This window comes from Pygocentrus nattereri, chromosome 2, assembly GCF_015220715.1.
Source record: "Pygocentrus nattereri isolate fPygNat1 chromosome 2, fPygNat1.pri, whole genome shotgun sequence".
In the NCBI taxonomy this organism is placed as follows: Eukaryota; Metazoa; Chordata; class Actinopteri; order Characiformes; family Serrasalmidae; genus Pygocentrus; species Pygocentrus nattereri.
In genome coordinates this window covers 36,967,813-36,990,377 of record NC_051212.1, presented here as the reverse complement: position 1 = coordinate 36,990,377, position 22,565 = coordinate 36,967,813, and the positions used below count along the sequence as shown (strand labels likewise).

At 38.5% G+C, this 22,565-nt stretch overlaps 1 protein-coding gene across 1 annotated transcript; it reads left to right on the top strand.

Annotated features, from left to right (window-relative positions):
* Positions 1–1,701: 1,701 nt before the first annotated feature.
* On the top strand, positions 1,702–22,565 carry LOC108437229 (macrophage mannose receptor 1-like). The gene is made up of 30 exons (XM_017714188.2): positions 1,702–1,855; positions 2,184–2,570; positions 2,799–2,978; positions 3,291–3,446; positions 3,652–3,765; positions 3,924–4,061; positions 4,171–4,350; positions 4,666–4,823; positions 4,983–5,099; positions 5,217–5,332; positions 7,515–7,663; positions 8,474–8,673; positions 8,922–9,046; positions 9,193–9,262; positions 9,359–9,515; positions 11,080–11,115; positions 11,213–11,379; positions 11,530–11,591; positions 11,675–11,775; positions 12,947–13,089; positions 13,698–13,800; positions 15,967–16,115; positions 16,579–16,684; positions 16,784–17,010; positions 17,784–17,949; positions 18,244–18,402; positions 18,662–18,778; positions 19,350–19,550; positions 21,956–21,988; positions 22,097–22,565. The coding sequence occupies exons 1-30, from the start codon at positions 1,792–1,794 to the stop codon at positions 22,312–22,314; spliced, it is 4,299 nt and encodes a 1,432-aa protein (XP_017569677.1). The 5' UTR covers positions 1,702–1,791; the 3' UTR covers positions 22,315–22,565.

The following is a 22,565-nucleotide window of genomic DNA, read 5'->3' as shown; positions in this document are numbered from 1 at the left end:
AAAACAACAACATTGCTTCATTAATAGGCTACTAGCGGTGCTCTGTAGACCACCCGGCCTGTCTTCAGAGATGGGTGAAATTCAGCATCTTCACTGCTGGGCTTTAGTTACATTTAGGGCACCATATGCTTTCAAAGAGGGGGTATAAGGCAATTATTTATTTTTGCCCACCACTAATTTTTGGTGATACGAAGCTGAAGTCAGCTATTCACCAGCTTCTTCTCATTTTGAAATTTCCTGTTAACCTTAAGTGTTGCAACATTTACATTCTGGTTGCATTCTAGGTAACTACTGAGACATTAGCATGCTGTTAGTTTTTATGTTTGTTATGAAGAAAACAACCATAATACATTGAAACGGCATTAAACTACGATAATACAATGGTTATATTTTTTTAGCAGAGAAAATTCTCTGAAAAATTCTCAGAAAAATCATCTTGCCATTTTTTTATTTTTTCTCATATCATTTCAGTTTGGAGATTCACACTTTGCCCTCCGCTATATCTCAACAAAAAATTGAGCACCCTAACCCTAGACGTGAACACGCAAAACAGAGGGCTAAGGGCTAAGTGGTAGGGGTAAGGGCTGAGATGGGATTGGGCCTTTACCCGCTACAGTAACGTAAGAACGCATGGTGGGTTTGTACAGAATGGCTGAGCGTTTTCAGTTGTGTTCTTGCGTTGAGAATGCTTCTGGCCAAATACTGCTTTAACACACCAATTAAAGCTGTACTCAAGTCATGTTGGAAATATTGTATTTACAAGATGAGTGTACATGAACCCCAACACAATGTCATAATTACTACTGAGCTACAACTTTCCAAGTTAGGGGCATGTCAACATAAAATCAATGGTAACCACTGATGTTTGTATGATGAATTGGGTGTATTTTAGTTATTCAATAGCCACACATGAGCCCTGCAGATATGAACACGTGCTGTGCAGTGCTTCTATCTGGATAAAAACCATTCATCCATTTTGCATCTCTGTTCTTTATTTTGTTGTAGTAACACAAACAAAACATTCTCTCTTATTACATATCGCATCTTACTTATCACTTCCCAAGACTTAAGTAGGAACGTCCAAGGAGAACATAATTGCAGCACAAGCCTGACAATTAATAGTTTGCTAGTACTGGAAAGATGGAACAGCTGGATGAATATTTTGTAATATAGTGAAGGGAAAATGTGCACAGAGCAGTGACTACTTGTCAGAATTCTGGGAAAATTGAAGTACACAGTTTTCCTACTTGTCAAGCACCATGTTACTGAGAAGATTCCTTGGACAAAAATATATATTTAGTAGTTACTGAAAGAGTACAAACTGATTTAAGAAAAATATAATTACAGTTTTGTTATGATTATATTACTTTTTAACTGTATCATTTTGCATCACCTGCACTTAAAGAAACTTACATTAGTGGTACCTGCTTCTTGATTAATGTTTTTCACAGCCGCTACTATTTTTTCAATTCTTAAAAAACAGTTATAAAGAAAGCTTAGCTATTGAGGAAATAATAATTGCTGAGAACTCTATTCCCGTTAAGTCTTACGATGGCTCACTGTGACAAACTGTTGGACTGTTTTTTTCCCCAGAAGAGTCATGATGAAATCGGTTTGCCATAATACCTCCAAAAGACATGCATGTGACAGGATATTATGGTTGTGAGGAGTGGACACTCCTCTTAAGAGCAGTTCACAAAGACCAAAGTATCATTCTGAAGTTGAACAAGTGGCAGAGTTTGACACCAGATTGGGCTCTTGTAAAGCTAGAGGATTTTAAAGACCATTGAGATGGTGAAAATAACTGTCATCATTGTGCTTTTACTCAACATATCACACTGCTTTGCTCAGTCAGGTATGTTGTCCCTTTGTTTTTCCTGCAGGAATTACTGTCTAAATGAACAGATTCTCAGCTACAGAAATGTCTAGGGTTACTTAAAGAAGCTATGAAACAATAGAAATAAACAAGTAGTGTGTAAAGTTTTATTAGCTCTAATTTACTTTGCATTGGGGTGACTAGAAATGATTTGACATTTATCAGCAGTAAAATGAAAAAGTACACCAATCTAACATGCCTCAGTACTGCGTAATTTGCAGCATATTGTTCAGTTGTAATCAAGATGCTAGCGTGCCCATTTGTCTTGCTCTGTTCAGTTATAAATGCATGCTCTTTTCCTGTATAGATGGGACCTTTTTGATCTACAATGCACGCAAGAACAGATGCCTGGGAGACAACCTGAGAGAGTTGTTTCTGTGCAACCCTCAGAGCCCGAGACAGCAGTTCCGCTGGACATCAGAGAACCGCATCTTTAATGTTGAGCAGAAGAAATGCCTTGGCACAGGCAGCAAGAGTGAGGGCAATAAACTGCAGTGGTACATCTGTGATGCCAACAATGACCTGCAGAAGTGGGAGTGCCAGAGCGACTCACTGTTCGGCCTGAAGAATGAGTCTCTTTACTTGTCTCTTCAGGGAGATTCTCATCTACTAACACTCTCCAAAGACCCGGGAGACAAGGGCAAGTGGACAATTCATGGAACGACAGACAGCATTTGCTCTCGGCCGTATGAAGGTATTTGGTTTCATATCTCAGATACGTCCACAGTTGAAAAATCAGTCTCACAGCATCTGTGCAACATTTAATATGTGTCTGTACTTTGTACATATAGTGGCTCACTTTCGTTTACACAGCATAACGCAACTGGCATGGGAGCTACTACTACTGCATTAAGACTTTATGTATATAGTATATTTGAAGAATAACAAGGACTCTGAGCTACTGTTTTGTCCTTTTTTACAGAAATATACACAATTAAGGGAAATGCTTTTGGACGTCCTTGTCATTTTCCATTCCGTTTCAAGAGTAAATGGTATACAGACTGCACAACAGATGGTTCCTCCATCAAACGTCTATGGTGTGCAGTTGAAAGGCGATATGAAGATACTGAGCTGTGGGGTTATTGCCCAACACGTCAAAAAGGTACATCCTGCATAAATACATTAGAATATAGAACAATACATTACTTACAATGTGATGGACTGGCGACCTGTCCAGGGTGTATTCTGCTTTCCGCCCGATGACTGCTGGGATAGGTTCCAGCACCCCCCTGCGACCCTGATGGAGAAGCGGCTTAGAATATGGATGGATGGATGGATGGATGGAAAAATTAAATAAATAAATCAATCCAGCAGTTAGTTATTCACAAACAAATCTTCATTTGCACCAGCTTTTTAAGTTTATCTACTCTTTATGGACATCTGCTAGTGGTTCCTGACGTGATATCTCTTGCAGATGACAGTTTCTGGAGGAAGAGTCCACTGACAGACATCTATTACCAGCTGAATGAAGACTCTGCATTGACCTGGTATCAGGCCAGGAAGAGCTGTCAGCAGCAGGGGGGAGACCTGCTGAGTGTCACTGAACCCCATGAGCAGACCTTCATATCAGGTGCTGTGATCTTATGGGTCCATAGAGAAACATCCTATAACTATGTGTTAAATGGTTAGCTACATACAAGCTGAAACAAAGTTTTATTTCCCCTTTTTACCTTTTAAAATGACTCTGTATTTTCTCATTTGTAAAGCATTTTGAACGACAGCAGTACATGAAAGGTGCTATATAAATAAAGCTTGCCTTGCCTTGCCTTATATAGGGTTGACTCAGCAGACAGGGGCTGTATTGTGGACAGGGCTGAACAGTTTAGATGCATCAAGTGGATGGCACTGGGTCAATGGGCAACCTTTACGTTATCTGAAGTGGCTCAGTGGTGAGTTTTACCATTTGTGGTACACATGATACACATTTAAAATGTCACTATAGATGCTACATCCTATTTTATTACTGTGGGCCATGTTTATTTTTGTCATCTCTTTGGTCTGTGAGTTAAGTCATTTATGTGCCTCTATGTATGTTTCCTCAAAAAAGGACAACCATCTGCTGCACCAGGCCACAGCTGTGGGGTGATAAGTCAGCTCCATGGCTCTGAATGGTCCACTGCTGTCTGTTCTGAGAAACATGGATATATCTGCCAAAGAGGTCTCTCTATTCCCACCGTTCCACCAGGTAAACAGTATATCTTTATCATACATCTTTTGTTTTATAAAACATTTCTGGTCTTTGATTTCCTTGATATTTTGCATGTGATTTAAAATGTTTGTCCACTGCTGTCCAGAGGTGCACAGAGGTTCTTGTTACAGTCCATGGATCCCTTACTCAGGCCACTGCTACCTCCTCACTCGTACAAAGAAAACGTGGCTGGAGGCAAGAGACGCTTGTCGGCGTGAAGGTGGAGATCTGCTGAGCATTCTCAATATAGAAGAGCAAAGCTTCGCCATTTCACAGCTCGGATACTGTGAGTTTTAGTGTTCATTTCTCGTTAATACTAATAATTCAAGAATCTGTTAGATAACTGGGACTGGGGTGACAGTTCAGGTTGTTGAAATAGGTGATAATACAGAAGTAAACACTGTTTAAAGTAGAGGTTAAAATCAAACTAATGATGCCAGCAACCTAAATATCAGTCTGTCCAATCCTTAGCAGCAACCTACAAAAAATACAAACATTTTCATTGTGATCTTTAAAATGTCTGTTTTATTCTCAAACCAACAAAGTAGCACCAATGTTTTTTATTTACTTTTACTGATGTTATTTTCTCCGATCTGTACAGTAAAGACAGATGAACTGTGGGTCGGTTTTAATGACCTCAGGACTGAAATGCTATTTGAGTGGAGTGACCACTCCAGTGTCCCGTTTGCCTTGTGGGACGTGAATGAGCCAAGCCACAATGCTGTCCTCAAAGAAGACTGTGTTTTAATGAGAGGACAGGTAACAGTTCTCAGCCAAGTCATTCCACCCTACTACTCTGTACATAACAATCCATTTCACTTGGTTTTGGGCTAAGTTTAGATAATACAGAGCAGCATAACATACAAATATAGAAGAGAAGCTAAGTCTATCTAGTTAACACATCTGTTACTTTACTAGGAGGGAAAATGGGCTGATCAGGTCTGTCAAAGCAAGTACGGATATATCTGCAAGAAGAAAACCCATTTAAATACATTCACTAATGACACTGTTGTTGCAAGCCCAGGCTGCAAACCTGTAAGTATTTATTTGAAGTGATTTTCTGAGCCAGAATGCCATTTGACAGATACAGCCTTTTGTGTAGTTGTGCTGAATTTTCTCTAATCACTGTCTCTCATGTCCTGGCTACTTAAGGGTTGGGTCAGGTTTGGTTACTACTGCTATCTAGCGGGATCAGAGACTAAAACCTTTGATGCAGCCAAGCAGATGTGTGAGAAAACTGGATCTTATTTGGCTGACATTACAAACAGGTCAGTGCACTGTATTTATATAACTCTATAGTGAACTCCTCACTAACAGTGTTTACTGGAACAGCATAAGCTGATGTGGTTCTGAAACTGTCATTTGAGCAATAGTGTGTGATATACAGTGCCTTGAAAAATTAGTCATACCCCTTGAACTTTTCACATTTTTACACTCTATACCCACAAACTTAAATGTATTTTATTGGGATTTTATGTGGTAGTAGCAAGTAGCAAGTAATTGTGAAGTGAAAGGAAAATTATACATGGTCTTCAAAATTTTTAATAAATAAAAATGTACAGAGTGTGGCAGGCATTTGTAGTCAGCCCCTGTACTCTGATCCCCCTTCATAAAATCCAGTGTGACCAATTGCCTTCAGAAGCCACCTAACTAGTAAATATAATCAACCTGTGTGTAATTTATTCTCAGCATAACTAGAGCTGGTCTGTGAAGGCCTCAGAAGTTTGTTAGAGAACATTAGTGATCAAACAGCATCATGAAAACCAAGGAACACACCAGGCAGTTCAGGGATAAAGTTGTGGACAAGTGTAAAGCAGGGAAAGGTTGTAAGAAATATCCCAAGCTATGAACATCTCACGGAACACTGTTCAATCCATCATCCGATAATGGAAGGAGTATGGCACAACTGCAAACCTACCAAGACATGCCTGTCCACCTAAACTGACACCCCAGGCAAGGAGAGCACTAATTAGAGACTCAGCCAAGTGGCCCATGGTTACTCTGGAGGAGCTGCAGAGATCCACAGCTCAGGTAGGAGAATCTGTCCATGGGATAACTACTAGTCGTGTACTCCATAAATCTGGCTTTTATGGAAGAGTGGCAAGAAGAAGCCATTTTTGAAAGCAAGCCATAAGAAATCCCATTTGCAGTTTGCCACAAACCATGTAGGGGACACAACAAAGATGTAGAAGAAGGTGCTCTGGTCAGATGAGATCAAAAATGAACTTTTTGACCTAAATGCAAGACGCTATGTGTGCCGGAAAACTAACACCGCACATCACCCTGAATACACAATCCCCACTGTGAAATGTGGTGGTGGCAGCATCATGCTGTGGGGATGCTTCTCCTCAGCAGGGACAGGGAAGCTGGTCAGAGTTGATAGGAAGATGGATGGACCTAAATACGGCATTCCTGGAGGAAAACCTGTTAGAGGCTGCAAAAGACTTGAGACTGGGACGGTTCACCTTCCAGCAGGACAATAACCCTAAACATACAGCCAGAGCTACAATGGAATGGTTTAGATCAAAGCATATTCATGTGTTAGAATGGCCAGTCAAAGTCCAGACCTAAACCCCATTGAGAATTTGTGGCAAGATTTGAAAAGTGCTGTTCACAGGTGCCCTCCTGTGAACCTATGTGACCAAACAATTACAAAAATTCACATACAAACTCACCCTCAGCAGGGCAGCTACATGTGTTGCCTGATTTCAGGTGTGTGAACTAATCAGATTGTTGATGTGTGGAGCGTGATGTCCACAGCCAGATGGTGAAAATTAACACTGGAATGCACACCGAGTGGAAGATATCATGGTTGATAAAACTGTCATTATTTTAGATTTTAGTTTAAAGACAATATGGGGAAGTGAATTGGCTTGCTATAAAGAAAATGCAGCATTACTGCAGGTCTTGAAAATTAAATATAAAAATACAAGCTCCACTCTAAAAGCACACAAGGGTCTTTTCTATGCTTAGATTATTCTTTTTATTATTATTAATGATCATAATTATAATAATTATTTTATTATTAATATTATTTTCAGCAGTTGCAGTCTCTTAGCACCTCACTTGCCATGTCCCTGCCTAATTCTGTCTAAAGATCAATAAAGTAAAACTCAAGCAAGCAACTTTCTGTCTTTATGATGAAAATCTACCTTTATTTTTAGGGCATGCAAAAAGGTGCCTTTTGCCCCTTTGTTTGGCCATAAGATCTAACTTCACATATTAACTTCAAAAGAAAAGAAACCTCTGAAGCTGCAAATTACTACTTTCATATGTTTGAATAATTGTATTGATTTACATTGATTCCACACTTTTTAATGATAGTATTTCTCTAACATGTTCATTTTTACAGTTTGTTTGCGTAGTTTTCAGTCTCACTTTAGTTGAAACAGCTGTTGTAAATACTAGACAGTAATTCTCTCTTTCTCTGTGTCTTTCTTCTCCTCTAAGGATTGAAAATGCATTCCTGGTCAGTCTAATTGGGGCTCGACCAGAGAAGCACTTCTGGATTGGACTATCTAACCGGGACAATCGGCACATTTTTGAGTGGACAAACAATAAGAAGGTTCCTTTCACACATTTCAATGCTGGAATGCCAGGTAAATGCGAAAGACGTAACGTGCATCATTCCATACCAATTCAATCAAAAAACCCTGTTTATTTCAAACATCCATGCAGAATTCTTTTTAAAGCCACTTCAGGGTCTATATCACATCTTCAATACTGAGATTAACTGCTGACAAAATTAATAAAAAAAAAATAACAATAAAGCAGTGGGTACATCATACGCACTGAGTAACGGAAAACATGAACACCACACAAGGGTTAAGAATTTAAAAAGCCAGTTTGGCCAGTTAAAGGGCAAACAATGTTTGTTGCACTTAAATGTAGTGGGAATGTGCTAGTGTGTTTATTTAGCCCACACAGTATGAAGTATTTTGTGTTGAAGTTAGTAAAAAGCAGTAAAAAATCTGCCATTAGACTTTAGCTGTAAAGAAATTCTCCATAACAATTCATGATAGGTACTATAGAAATCTCTGATGAGATCTGCTGGGATGAGTTGGTGTCATAATTAACCCTATGAAACATATCATATAACCTTATATCCCCAAAATGGCAACTGTACAGGACACACACACACACACACACACACACATCTTCTAAGCTGCTTCCCCGTCTGGGTCGCAGGGGGTTCAATGGAACCATTTTAGGAAATTCCTTTTAGTCCATTCATCATGAAATTTACACACAATGTAAAGAGTAACAGGTATTTTCGAATGATGTCAAAAACGGGAAAACATGAAAAATGGAGGTGATATGCTCATTTTGCCAGGAAAAAAAGCAGTGAATGCAGTAATGCTTGTTGCTGTAACTTCATTTTACAAAACTATTACTGTCTTCAAACACAGGGGGGAAACAAGGTTGTGTTGCCATGACCACGGGAGTACTTGCTGGATTATGGGATGTGCTAAACTGCACTAATCAAGAGAAATACATCTGCAAGCAGAAGGCTGAGGGAGTGATCACAACTCCAGCCCCCCCAACCACTCCTGCTGTCAGCTGTAGCGACGGGTGGCATCCTATCACAAACAGAGATTACTGTTTCAAGGTATAATGAGAATCTTTCATCACTAATAACAACAGTAATGACCAGCTTGAGAGGCAGACAGTATGTAATTTGTGTTGAAATCTGAAGATGAAAAGCAGTTAAAACACATTGTAATTAAAGTACCTTAATATGGTGACTAATGAAAGAGATGTAGGTGTACTTTTTGTTGCTTTCCAGCTTTGTTTTATGTTCTCTGCAATCTATCTTAGCACTGATTTGGGTTTGTCTTTTTAATTTTACTGTTAAAGCTGTTTCTAGTGAGGCAAAACGAAGAGAAGACGTGGTCTGAAGCTCTTGACTTCTGCCGGGAAATTGGTGGCGACTTGCTCAGTGTCCATAGTTCTAATGATATCATCACACCAGACATGGGATAGTAAGACTATGATTGTAATAAATTCCACAGCAACATCTTTATAGTCAATATTTTAACCTTTCTTGTTTGGGACATTTGCTTGGATTCATCATGCTATAGAAGTGAAAACAAACCTACAGTCTTTATATAGATGTTTATGTTTGCAGTGTACCAGCATGGATTGGCTACAGCATCCAGGATCCCACTGTTGGTTACACATGGAGTGATGGCTCCTCTGTGAGTTTGGTTTGAAATTAATCATCTTTCCTGAGATGCTTCTTTGTAGAAAGGGACACCTCTCTCAATACTCAGCTTTGATTTTTTCTGTTTCAGTCATCCTACGAAAACTGGGAAGAAGGGGAACCAAACAATTTAAATGATGTAGAAAAATGTGTTACGATGCGTTTTCAATGGTGGAGACATGGAAAAGGACAATGGAATGACCTGCAGTGTGAAAGCAAAGCAGATTGGTATTGCGAGATTCGAAAAGGTAAAGCAAAAGCAACATTTTTTGGATGCGTCTATTTTACTCTCATTCTTGCAAAATGTTTTTGAAGCGTGGGAACATTATCTTGTACTGTAAATACAGTACTGTCAAAAGTCAGATTCTACCATTTTGGATATTCAAGTTCCAAACCAGCCTGTAAATTATTCATTTCTCAGAGTCAGAAGAAAGAAGGAAACAAAAATTTAACAGAAAATGACTAAAAGCATCCAACATCATATATCTATCAGTATTTAGTTTGTAATCTCTTAACTTTTGAGCACCTTCCACCACTTTTCCTTCCTCCCAGCATCCCAAAAAAAGAGTCAATGGCATTATTTCCTCTTCAAAGAGACACTAACATCCACAGAAGCAGCTCCCCAAACACACAGTAGTTGCCTTGCAAATGTCTCTCTCATGTACGTCTAAAATTAAAGTTAGAAATGATTAAAACATACCAAAATTGGACATGTGGAATAAGACTTCATAGACTGAAACGTCTAAATTTGAGATGGAAGTAACAACAGGCAGTATCCATTCCACTAAACAATGAAAGAGTCAAGCGTGGTGGAGGATCAGTGTAAGTTTGCGGATGTATAACAACGTCTGCAGTCAGTGGTTTGTGACTGAAAAGTACAAACAAGTTTAAATACATCATGCAGTGCCTTCTGAGAAATGCAACCAACTTCTGACCTGAACTTTGGAGATATTTACTAGAGGTATGGCAAAATATCCCTGCAGATTTCTTTGAAAAACTGAAAACAACTTTCCCAAAAAGAATAGAAGCTGTCATGAAGGCAAAGGGTGGAAAATATGAATAATGAATTACTTGTCCATGGCTGTTTTGACTGGAAAAGAAATATATGACTGGGTGGTCTCTGACAGCTACACATCTGTTCAGCTCTATTACACCAGTTACAGCTGGCCAAGAAGTTTATTTTGTTTGAAAACTTCAGGCTTCCAACATGCATGTATCTTAGCTCAGCTAGTGTGCAAAAAATTGCAGTGGACAGTTCCAGCTCTGAGGACCCACAGCTGTACACAGTTTAGTGTAAAGTTCCATCACTGCACAAGGGACAATATACTGTGCTTCTGTACTTAAAAAAAGTAGATATACTGTAGATGTACAAGATATATTATAGAGACATGCAGACACATAGGTCTCCTTAACACAACTTATATATCAAAATAATAGTATACAAGATCTATAACAGCTCAAAGTACTTATACCCATATAGCATTTTACCAGGAGCACATCTAATTATGATTCAAGTACAGAGGCATTGTATTTTGTCCACCCCTGGACTCAACTCATAATAGGCTTAACAACTAGCTGGTGAATTATGGGTAGAACACTAAACTTTGCAGTGCTGTGGCAACACTAAAATGCCCATTGTTGTAAAGACAATTTCCATTGCCAAATCAGTGAACAGATCAGAGTGAACCTTTTAATTCAGTAATTCAGAGTTCACAGGGATACAGTGTGCTCTAAGACTGCCCATGAACAGAAATGTCTACAGGCCTGGATTTGTAGATGTAAAACAGATAAATGATCTCTGTCTCTCTGCAGGAGTTACACCAAAAGAAGTAGAAATTACAGAAAAAAGTAAGTCCTCTGCACAGATGGCAAGGCTGTTTATCATACTTTTTAATGACATGGAAAGATTTTCAAAGGTAATTCTGTTTTCTTCTTACTCTTGTAGCATATAATAAAACAGAAGATGGCTGGCTTATCTTCAAAGACAATCAGTATTACGTCTATGAAGACTCTTTTGTTTCTATGGAAAAAGGCCGGAGCTTCTGTAAGCACAGACATGGTGATCTTGTGGTAATAAATGATGAGGAAGAAAGAGTGTTTCTATGGCATCAGGTAAGCTTTAAGATAAACTGAACTTTCTGATCGCACTTAAATAATTAAAAAAATGGCTATGTTCATATTTGTATGTTAATATGATGCAACTTGCGTTTTTGTACTGTGTTCTGGTTTTCAGTTCATTGTGCCATCTTTTGTGTGTTTTAGCTTATGAGGGGTTATGCTGACGTTTATATTGGTATGACCATCGATCTGGACAAGTCTGTTATGTAAGTTTGAACAAGAGCCCTCACATTCAAAAGCGCATTAAACATGACTGTCACAAAAACAAACTTGTTTGTTTCTTTGCAAGGTGGATGGATGGATCGCCAGTAGTATTCCAGAGGTGGGCAGAGAACCAGCCAGCTTATTTGAATAATGAGGAGCGCTGTGTGAAGATGACTAGGTCTCAAGGTCAGTCATCACAGTGGAAGTATGAAGATTAAATAATAATTACAGTTATTACCACAATAGCAAAAGCATAATATATGTTTTAACTAATTACTCCTCATAGCTCAACATAGAGCAGGTGGAAAAAATCTTTGTAAAGTACAGTTTTAAAATGTTCATGCTATATCACATTAGTGTTGGTAAGCAGAAGAGCAGATTTTTTTATAATTTAGATTTGATAAAAACTTAATGTGTGTACAGTCTTGTTTTATGTTTATATTTAAATTGACACTGAAATAAATAAGAATATTAAGTAGCGCTATTGCCTCACAGCAAGATTCCTTGGCCAGGTGACCAGGATTTTGTTTTGTGTGGAGTATGCATGTTCTCCCCGTGTTTGCAGGGGTTTCCTCTGGGTGCTCTAGTTTCCTACCACAGTCCAAAGACATGCAGTCAGGCCAATTAAAGATGCTAAATTTGGGTTTGTTGTGAATGTGTATGTCTGTGTGTCTGCCCTGTGATGGACCACTTGTCCAGGGTGTTTACTGCCTTCTGCCCAGTGAGTTGTTGGAATTTGGCCCAGGAGGATAAGCATCTTAGAAAATGTGGTTGCACTTCATTTGGATAGTCCACTATTGTCCCCTATACATTATCTACAGGTTTTCAAACTGTTCACAAACTGCCTGTTGAAACTCAGGTGGTTCTAAACAGTGGTGGGATTAAGATTTGGACCAGGGTTAGGGCTAGGACCAGGGTAAGTGTTGGGTTTTGGTTTGGGGTTGAAGTTAAGGTTAGGATTAGGATTAGAGCCAGGTTTAGAGTAATGGTCAGTTTAGTAGATATTTAGTTGAATGTATCTTGAAGGTAAATTAAGTATTTACAAAACATATAAAGTGGACTGTCCAAATAAAGTGTTACTGTGTGTGTGTGTGTGTGTGTGTGTGTATGTGTGTGTGTGTGTGTGTGTGTGTGTGTGTGTGTGTGTGTGTAAACTTGTAGATGTAGAATGTGAATGTAGTTGAATGTAATTCTACTTAAATGTGTAATTGCACTATAATCCATCACAGCTGCATCCATAAATTCTAGTACACATAGGAAAAAAGCATTTGACAGTGTGTAAAATAATGTATGAACCAGACATATAAAGGTGTTTGTAACTACTACAGTCAGAGTAACAGATCACTGCTTTGTCCAGGGCTTTGGGAAAGTGTGAACTGTGGTGATACAGAAAGGTTTATCTGTAAGCGAAGTGGCTCTGTCCCGGTGAATGCCACTGCTGCCCCAACTGAGCCCCCCAAAGGAGGCTGTGCTCCCGACTGGGTGAAATTTCAGGAAAAGGTAAAATAGGAAGACGGTTTGTTCTTAATGATATGTGATCACATTGTTTGGTAATTTTTTTTTGAGTCTGTATAAAGGATTAAAGGAAATGTACACTGTGGCTCTTCAGATCTTCCTAAAAATTACTTCATGTTGTAACAAGTAAATTAACTAGCTTTATTCAACCTAAATAAATACTTTGATTGAACATTTTTTTTCAATCAATGTAATTTTTAAGTTAAATAAAAGTAATTCAATTCCTTGTTACCACAGGAACGCATTTGTTTAGGTGGATCTGACAAACCACTTTTTACAGTGTATGCATAACAGCACAATATACAGCTTACTCACTTTTTTCTTTGTCCTTTTGATGGAATGACGGAATAGTCCTGAAGACCAGTTGAGCCTAAAAAAAATGCTGCGTATGGTAAAAAGCAGTTGTCCGATTTTATTCGACCCAAAAAAAATACTGTGCTTGAAATAATTGTTCATTCTAAATATTTAAGCATAATAAACTAGTTCATGAAATGGTTACCACATGCAGTGTTTTTTTGTAGGTTGAACTGACAAACCATTTTTTACAGTGTATGCATGTAACATGTTATGACTGGTCATTTATTTGTATACAGTGTTTCAAAGTGCAGCTGGAGCCAAAACCCTGGACTGAGGCCAGATCGTACTGTATGGACGTTGGAGGAAATCTAGCATCTATTTCTAACCCATTGCAACAAGGTCAGATATCTACTCTGTTCAAGAACTAGCATGATGTGTTCTGTAGTCATATTAGAGTCATTTAACTATTCCTTTCTATTCTATGAGAAATCCAACAAGGGGATTAAACAGACAAGACTAGGCAGGCCTAGTTTTGCTGGACCACCATCAGCTACATGGCATTTGTATCTACAGTACAGGATATCAGATTTGTTCAGGATATAAATATTGCCTGTGTTATGTGCAGGGCATGGCAGATTAACATTTTACCTGCCTGCAGTGTCTGTTGGATACATGTCTACTGTTATGTCAAGACAGAATTATCCAGCTCTCTTGCTAAATTAGCAGATTCTGTGGCTATAACCCAGAATCATGTGTAGAGTCAAGCAAATTTACCAATTTCTTTAGAGAGTGTAAAAATGTGTGCGAAACATTTGTTTTCTATGTAGCTACCAGCATACATGCTAATAATGTTGGAATTATAACGTTTGAGTTAGCAGTTGTTACATTAGCAAACATTTCACAAAGTGATCATTTTATAACTGTATATGCTCTAAATTATCTTTATAGAATAAAGATATTCTGCAAATAGCCACTGAGACGTCAGTATGCTGTTCCAGTTTACTTAGACCCTTTTCACAGGAAACGAAAGTGTGTAAACACTGGGTAAAGCAAGTTCCACTGTTGCCTTTGAGAAAGTTAACTAACTTCAGCTCACCACAGAAGGACCTCTCACTTTATCTTTTTCATAGTTGCCAAGATTTGAATTAGAGGACACAACAATGTGGGAGGCCAAACTTAATAAAGGATATAAATTATTTGTGGAAAAACTCCTTTGCAGCTATCAGAGTACAATAGCGTCAGTTCGTCTATGAAGTAAAATGTCGATGGATAAGTGAAAATTCTAAAACTAAGCACTCCAACTGTCAAACACTAAAAAGTCACAAGTCAGCTTTGTGTTCGAATTTTTCCTTTCCACCTTAAATGGTGCAGGAGTTACATTCTGGCAGCTCAGGCACTATTTAAGGTGGAACCACCAGTACCAGTGAACGAACATCTACTCTCCGGCAAGCACTTGCTCTCTCAGTTGCTGATCATTTTTAAGGGAGAAAATGAACTGTTCCTCTGAAAAGTGGCTGCAACAGCAACTTTTGCTTGGAGCATCTGCATTCCTTACCTTGTTAGTCAGCAGTGGTGAAATACAGACAAACAGGTTCTTTTACTCCATATAACAAAGTTCATTCCTTTATTAATTGGACAAACTCTGCTCATTATTAGCTAACAAACCATTTGAGCTGAGATAAGGCTCTAATGCTTGAATAAGCTGTACTCACTCAACTCGTCATTGGTGCTGTTGTAATTGCTGTAGCGAAAGCTTCCCGCAGAAAAAATGCAGAAATGTGAAAAAGAGCCTGCTGCACATAATGGTCATGAACTAGCACCTTGTGACTTCATCGTCTCCTTGAGGATTTTGTCAAATATCACTGCTACATGGTGAAGATTCAGACACAGCCAAGCTCAAATAAACACTCAGTTGTAAGGAATAGCTTTTTGGTTTCTTTAAGATACCTGATGTGTGGCAGTAGATGATTTTCTACTTTCTTTCATTTATTAGCCCTGCTGTTAGCCCTATTGGGGGTTGAGTAATGCGTTGACAGTGTTTCTTCATTTAATTAGGTGTATAAGTATTTGTGTAGTTGCACAAGCGCATTTCAACAATGGGTGCCAGGGACCGGGGAGTAGGCAATCAGTCAGCCATTCAGCCAGCCAGTGACTCGGGCAAAGACAGCAAATCTTGTAGCATAGTCTGCTTTGCAATCCAGTAAAAATGAACAAATTAAGTTGAGTAGCTGGTGGTGACAGATCCTCACACTAGTGGGGCACAGACCTCATCTTTGCAGTACAATAGTTCTGCAGCTTCTCTGTTTAAATACAAAGCTTTTCTACAGGGCTAGCATTGCAATACATCATACACACATAAAGCAGCTCACATATGTAACAGTTAGCAAAACAGTTAAAACAGAACCAAAACAACAACAACGCTAGATGGGCTATTTTTTCTCAGCATCTAACGTCTGTACAGAGGAGTAAAGGGACTCTGATTTGATTCTGTCCAATTAGTCTGTGTGCTGCACATTTGTTAATCACTTGTTTACTACGTCACATTCTTTCCCTTGTTGATTTCAGCCTTCTTGACCCTAAAGATGGTAGATGATAACACCCCAGATTTATGGCTTGGCTTCAGTAATTTGGCAGTCAGAAGATTTAAATGGACAGATGGAAGTCCTGTCACCTTCACAAACTGGCCAAAAGGAGCATCAGAATACCCTTCAGAGGCATGTCAAACACACGGAACATTTTAATCTTATCTATTTAGCACGTGTGCATGTATGTATGTATGTATATGTCGAGTAAGCAGTAATACTTATATCATATCTATATCACTACTGCCAGAACAAAACCTCGCATCTCCATTTTTGACGTTTTTCAGTTTTTTACATCATTGGAAAATGCCAGCTGCCCTTTACATTGTGTATAAATTTCATGATGAATGGACCAAAGAAAATTCCATGGGTTCCATTGACTGCCATTAAAAGTAAAGCATGTTTTTTCATTCTCCTGAAATGGTGTCATTTTGGAGATACAAGGTTTTGTTCTGACAGCAGCGATATGTTGTCCATATATGTTGACTGCATGCTGTGGTGATGGTTTTCACTTAAATTAAATATTAACATATATCTTAATTATGTGACATGCTTTCAGGCTAAATTAGGATCCTATGTCTGTGTTTTAAAATAGAGCATGTGTGTTGCTATGGCGGGCAGGCAAAGAGCACAGCTGGGCAAGTGGGAGAAAAAAGACTGCAATGATACGAGTATTGGCTTTATTTGCAGTCGTGCTCTAGGTAAGTTTAAAAAAGACAGTAGGACAGTAGGTCTTCAAGCTTATAAAATATGCAAAGTGTCCTAAACTTTTGACTTTTTTTTTTTTTTTTAATGTTCAGATCACTTAATCATCCCAAGCCCCACAGAGGTGCCGAAAACTTTCAAGCTTGAAAATTCTTCCTACACACTGATCCAAAAAAACCTGACCTGGAATGAATCACAGAGTCTCTGTAAGGCTGAGGGGGCAAACCTGGCCAGCATTCGAGATATTCTCACCCAGTCCTACATAGAGCTGCAGGCTCATAAGTTAAGACAACCCCTGTGGATTGGTCTTAATAGTATGGAGGTATGACTGAGCATGAAAGAGCAGGGACCTTCTTTGGTACCCTTAACAAAGATGGGTAAAACAGTTATGAAGAAATATCTTGTGGTTAATTCTCTCAGACCCACACTCAAAATAAGACATTCTAGTAGTGTCTAGCTCCAGGTGCTTACATTTCTGGTTAGATTAAAGAAAACGCTCTCTTCTGATACACTTTCCAAGTGATTTTTTGGCATGTAGCTTGCATGTAATTATAACTTTGGAGACTTGGTGACCCCAAAATATTACCATTTTCTGCAAATGTCCAGCCATCTTCTCCCAGGTAGGTACACTACAGTTCTGGTTGTTTTAAACTCCCATTTATTGCCCAAACAGCAGATATGGACCTTTTCAGCCATGCAGCTATTTTTTATAGCCATTACCTGATTTATCCTGGTCAACACACTTTTGTCTCATTTTATTACTCCTTTATTACCCTTTGATCTTTCCCATTTCGACAAATGACTGAAGAAATGGCACCACATATGGAACACTTTAAAAAATGGACCTGTTAATAGAAACATAGTTCAGGGCCATGCTGTACATAAGAACGTTTTCATGTGCTAATAATTTGATTGCAGGTTAGATTTTCACATAATTTCAGTGTGACATTGAGCTGATTAACCACCATGACATTTTTTCATTGCCTTTTTACCAGTTTTTACCAAAAAAAACCAGTAATAATGCAACTGAATGTATATGGTACAATTGACTTTTTACCCTTAATTCAAAACCTGATAATATACATTTTCAAACAGACAGATGGATACTTCATGTGGATTGATAAATGGCAGTTGAATATGGAGAAATGGGCCAATGATGAACCGAAGAAGGGTCATCCCTGTGTATATGTTGATGTAGATGGAATGTGGAAAACTGCCCAGTGCAATCAAACCTACTATGGCTTGTGTAAGACATCAACAGGTGAGCTAGATTCAGTCACTGCACATGGCGTACTATAAATGCAGACTTTAACAACCAAACAATCCAAACTTCTCTTTTTGCCCTGAAGTGTGAGGACAAAGTTATGTATTTCCAATGATGATAGTCTGTCATCACCAAAAGGAGGGGGGGATTGAGATAGCAGGCTCCAGTGTGACAATGCACTAATATTCAATGAATCCGTCAATCCAAATCCAAGTTTTCTGTATCACATCTTGCTCATAGACCTGTACACTAAATCATTTCTGTATGTCTTTTTTAACATGATCTACACAGATGTTGCCCCACCTCCACCAGAACAGTACCCAGGCATGTGTCCTGAGCAAACTGAAGATGGACCAGCGATGACATGGCTGCCTTTTAGAGGGCACTGTTATGCATTTGTAACCTCTTCATATTCATGGACCAGGGCATCAGACATCTGCACCAGAAGAGGTGAGAAGAACTTCATAATCTACATTACTCATGTATGTATGTATATGATGGCCTGGCGACCTGTCCAGGGTGTATCTGCCTTCTGCCCAAGCACCTCCATGATCCAGAAGGATAAGCGGCTTGGACAATGTGCATGTGTGTCTGTGTATATACATATATATATATATATATATATATATATATATATATATATATATATATATATATATATATATATACATATATATATATTTTTTATTTTTATTTTTTTTTTTTCCAGGAGCCACTCTTGTCAGCATTCAAGACCAAAAAGAGGCAGCTTTTATAGATCATTACATCAGTTTTATTGGGAACCTTCAGAGCAATTTCTGGATAGGCCTTTACAAGACCTATGTGGGTAAGTAATACAGTATGTTAAATATGACACTACTGAATACCAAAATAGACACCCTGCAACATCAAAAAAAGGCAAATAAAAAGCTTTTGTGGATGTAACAAAACACTCAACCCACGATTCGATTTAGTTCACGGAATTGGGTCCATAATTCAGTGCTTATACAATATTTTGAACAAAATTCGAAAGAACAAAAATGATGATAATCATGTTGTTGCATGGCTTCCTAATGAAACTAAAGCTGTTGGAGTTAGTTAGAGGCTGTAGGAGTGCTGAAGTGGATTGTTGGTTCTGTTGCATTAGACGGCATAATTGGTAGAATGTTCGTTATCCATGATGCTTTGTCACACCTTCGCAGTGCTCACTGTCACAGTTTTGCCTTGTGTCACAGTGTTACAATGCACTGCTGCACCCCTAATAGCTTTACATGTTATAATATGGCAGCATCAACAACAATATATTTGAAGGTGGTTTATCTTTTTCCATTAGGTACCACTAATCATGATTGTTTATTGTAGATGGTTGAATCTTGATTGAAATGCACTTTTTAAGATATTTTCATTGATTCATACAGGACACTGGAAGTGGTTGGACAACAGTGTGGTGGATTACACTAACTGGGAAGAATCTGGAGGTCAGATTGAAGACGATGATGATGGTCATTATTTTTTTACTTTTGAGGCGGACTGTGCACTCATCTCTTCCAGAACTAAACAGTGGAGGAAACATCACTGCAGATACAACGAAGCAATGTTCATCTGCAAAACAGCAAAAGGTAGCTTATGTCAGTGCTGTGAATTACATGTAATTGCTTCCTACAAAGAGAGTTCTGTGTAACTTGACTAGTTGGACAGAAAAAGACACAATTAGGACGTCTCACAGCAGTTAGCATGCAGTGCTGAGAATATTTTACAGCACAGTCCCTCGGATATATGAGATGACCTAAATGTTCCTTTATACATGTTGGTATTAATATGATTATGATATCCATCCAGTGGTACAAAACCATCTTAAAGGGACAAAATATGTTGGAGCTTAGCCAATTTGCCCAGGTGACTCCAGTTCTCATTGAGTTGCAAAGGTCAATGTCAGCAATTAAAGGTGATATTTTTGGATTCTCAAAGGGCCTTTACTGAAATGTGGCAAGAAATAAGCTTTTTCAGGAAAAAACAGTATATTTTTGCTCATAAAAAAAGAATATTCAAAATATCATTTGAAGACACTTTTTATGGTCTGATGGGATCTAAGTGGAAAGTGGTATGTATGGCATAAATGTAATACTGTAAATCAGCCAGGTAACATCAGGTAAAATGAGGTGGTGGTAGCATCATATTAAGGGGAAAGAACACTGACGAGGCAATGTTGAATAAAATAAGTAAAATAGGTGATACTTTTTTAATCCCACAACTGGGGAAATTCCACCTCCGCATTTAACCCATCCGTGAAGTGAAACACCACATACACACTAGTGAATAAACACACTAGGGGGCAGTGAGCACACTTGCCCGAGCAGTGGGCAACCCTATCCACGGCACCCGGGGAGCAACTTTTGGTTAGGTGTCTTGCTCAAGGACACCTCAGTCATGGACTGTCGGTGCTAGGGATCGAACCGGCAACCTTCCGGTCACAAAGCCAGTTCCCTAACCTCCAGCCCACGACTGCCCCAAGTCTTGAAAAGAAGAAATTGGATGTCCTTGAAGAGCCCAGACAGAGCTCTGACCTATGCTCCATGGAACATCTGTAGCAAGTCCTCACAGTTTCAGTTCACCATCATTCTAATAATAGTAATAATGAAATTTGTATAGATTTTCAAGAACCCAAAGAGGCTTACAATTCTAATAAAACAGAATACCAGAAGACAAACATGGAAAGGGTAAGACTGTGATAAGAATGTAGGATTAGCTGGATGATAAGCTGTAGATTAGGAAGAAGAGATGGGTTTTTAGATTTGATTTAAATATAGGATGAGAATTAGATGGCTGAACTTGTGGAGGAAGAGAATTCCAGATATAAGGAGTATATCAAAAAATTGCTCAGTTGCAAAAACTATGAAGTTTGGATGGGAGAATGGTTAGAATACCAGCTTAAGAGCGACACGTACAGGAAGGTTTATAAGGAAGAAAAAGATAGGACAAATAGAAAAGATTGAGGTTGTAAAGAGCTTTGAGGAGGTTGTGAGAGTAAAGATGAGAGATAAGCAGCAGAGTCTTGGACCATCTGGAAGGGAAGAAGAGCTAATGCATGCAATGAGAGTTACAGTAGCTACTAAAAATTTGGTCCAATTTTGGTTGTTTAGCCAGGGTGAAAAAAAGTTTTAACAATATTGCTGACATGGGCATTCAGTGAGAGAGTCAGGTCTGTGCTATGACACCCTCATTTCTGACCTGAGGCAAAGAGAAGACTATTATATAATCAAGTGAAAGAGTTACAGAGCCAGTTTTCTTGACTGTTGGTTTAGATCCAGTGAGAATGAGTACAGTCTTGTCACTATTTACTTTAATATAAGTTATGCTTCATGCAAACATTTTTGAAGGATTTGGTTCTGAGATAAATCAGTGTGTCAGCCGCATAGCAATTTTAGTCCAGTTTAAAACATCTATCATCTGTCCAAGGGGAAGTCTGTAAGTAATGAAGAGCAGAGGTCAGATGACAGAACCCTGTGGGACCCCTTGAGTAGCAATGGAAGTTGATGAAGTACAACCAGAGAGAAAAATAAACTGCTTTCTATAAATGAGGCAAGAGGTGAACGAGTCCAGTTCAGAGCCAACTGTGCTCAGTTAATGAAATCAACTGGAGAGGTAGGAGAACAAACTTAAGCAGGTGCAAGGCATCTCTGTAGGCAGGTATGTGTTAGTTATATGCTTATAAGCATTATTACAAGCTTAACAGCATGAAGCTTATAAACAACTGGCAGTTCTGGCAGAACTTGGTTCATCATGTTGTTCAAAATTAACAGAGACTTATCCAAAGCACTCTAGTATGTAATAGCAGTAAAAGGTGGTTTAAGCAAGTTTTCACTGAAATCCAGTTGCATTTAATATTTTGGATAATGTTGGGGACTTGTAATGTAATAAGCAATGGTCTTTAAATGATTCTTGTCTATTTTTCTATATTTTAAGACGTGACACACCTGTGACTGAACCTAATTGTAAATTTTTCTCGTTCTATTTTTCACTACAGTTATAATCCCAACCGTTGGAACAAACCACACAGGTAATAGCCTGACTGAAAGTCTCTTGTGTGTGATTAAAATGCATTATATGAAGAAGTATCATCTTTATGTATTGCATCTAACTGTGTTCAATGCTGTATTCTCTGCAGAAGTTGCTGAAACACAGCGCACGAATGTTGTTGGTGTGTCTTTGGCCGCGGTGATTGTAGTGCTGTCTGTGCTGGCTGGACTAGCTTACATCTACTACAGAACTTCCAAACGTCAGCTTGTTCTTCCTTCTGTAGTGAACCCAATGTACTACACTACAACATCCCCCATAACAGAGGAGAAAGGCATGAAATCCTTAGTGGACCATATGGATGAATAGATTCCTGCTTTGCAATTTGTGTATATGTACATTGTGACTCTTTTATTACTTAACTAAATGTATTTGTGTTCTGTGTACTATTTTGACATTTATGATGTCATTTACATGTTTTAAACTGTATTTGGGATTCAAGGTTAGTGTGAAATTAAAGCTTGCTAAATCAGCCTTATACCATATATAATGTGAGGCAGCTGTTGTTGTTGTATTTTGTTGTTGTATGCAGTAAATAAAGCATTTTCGTTATGTATATA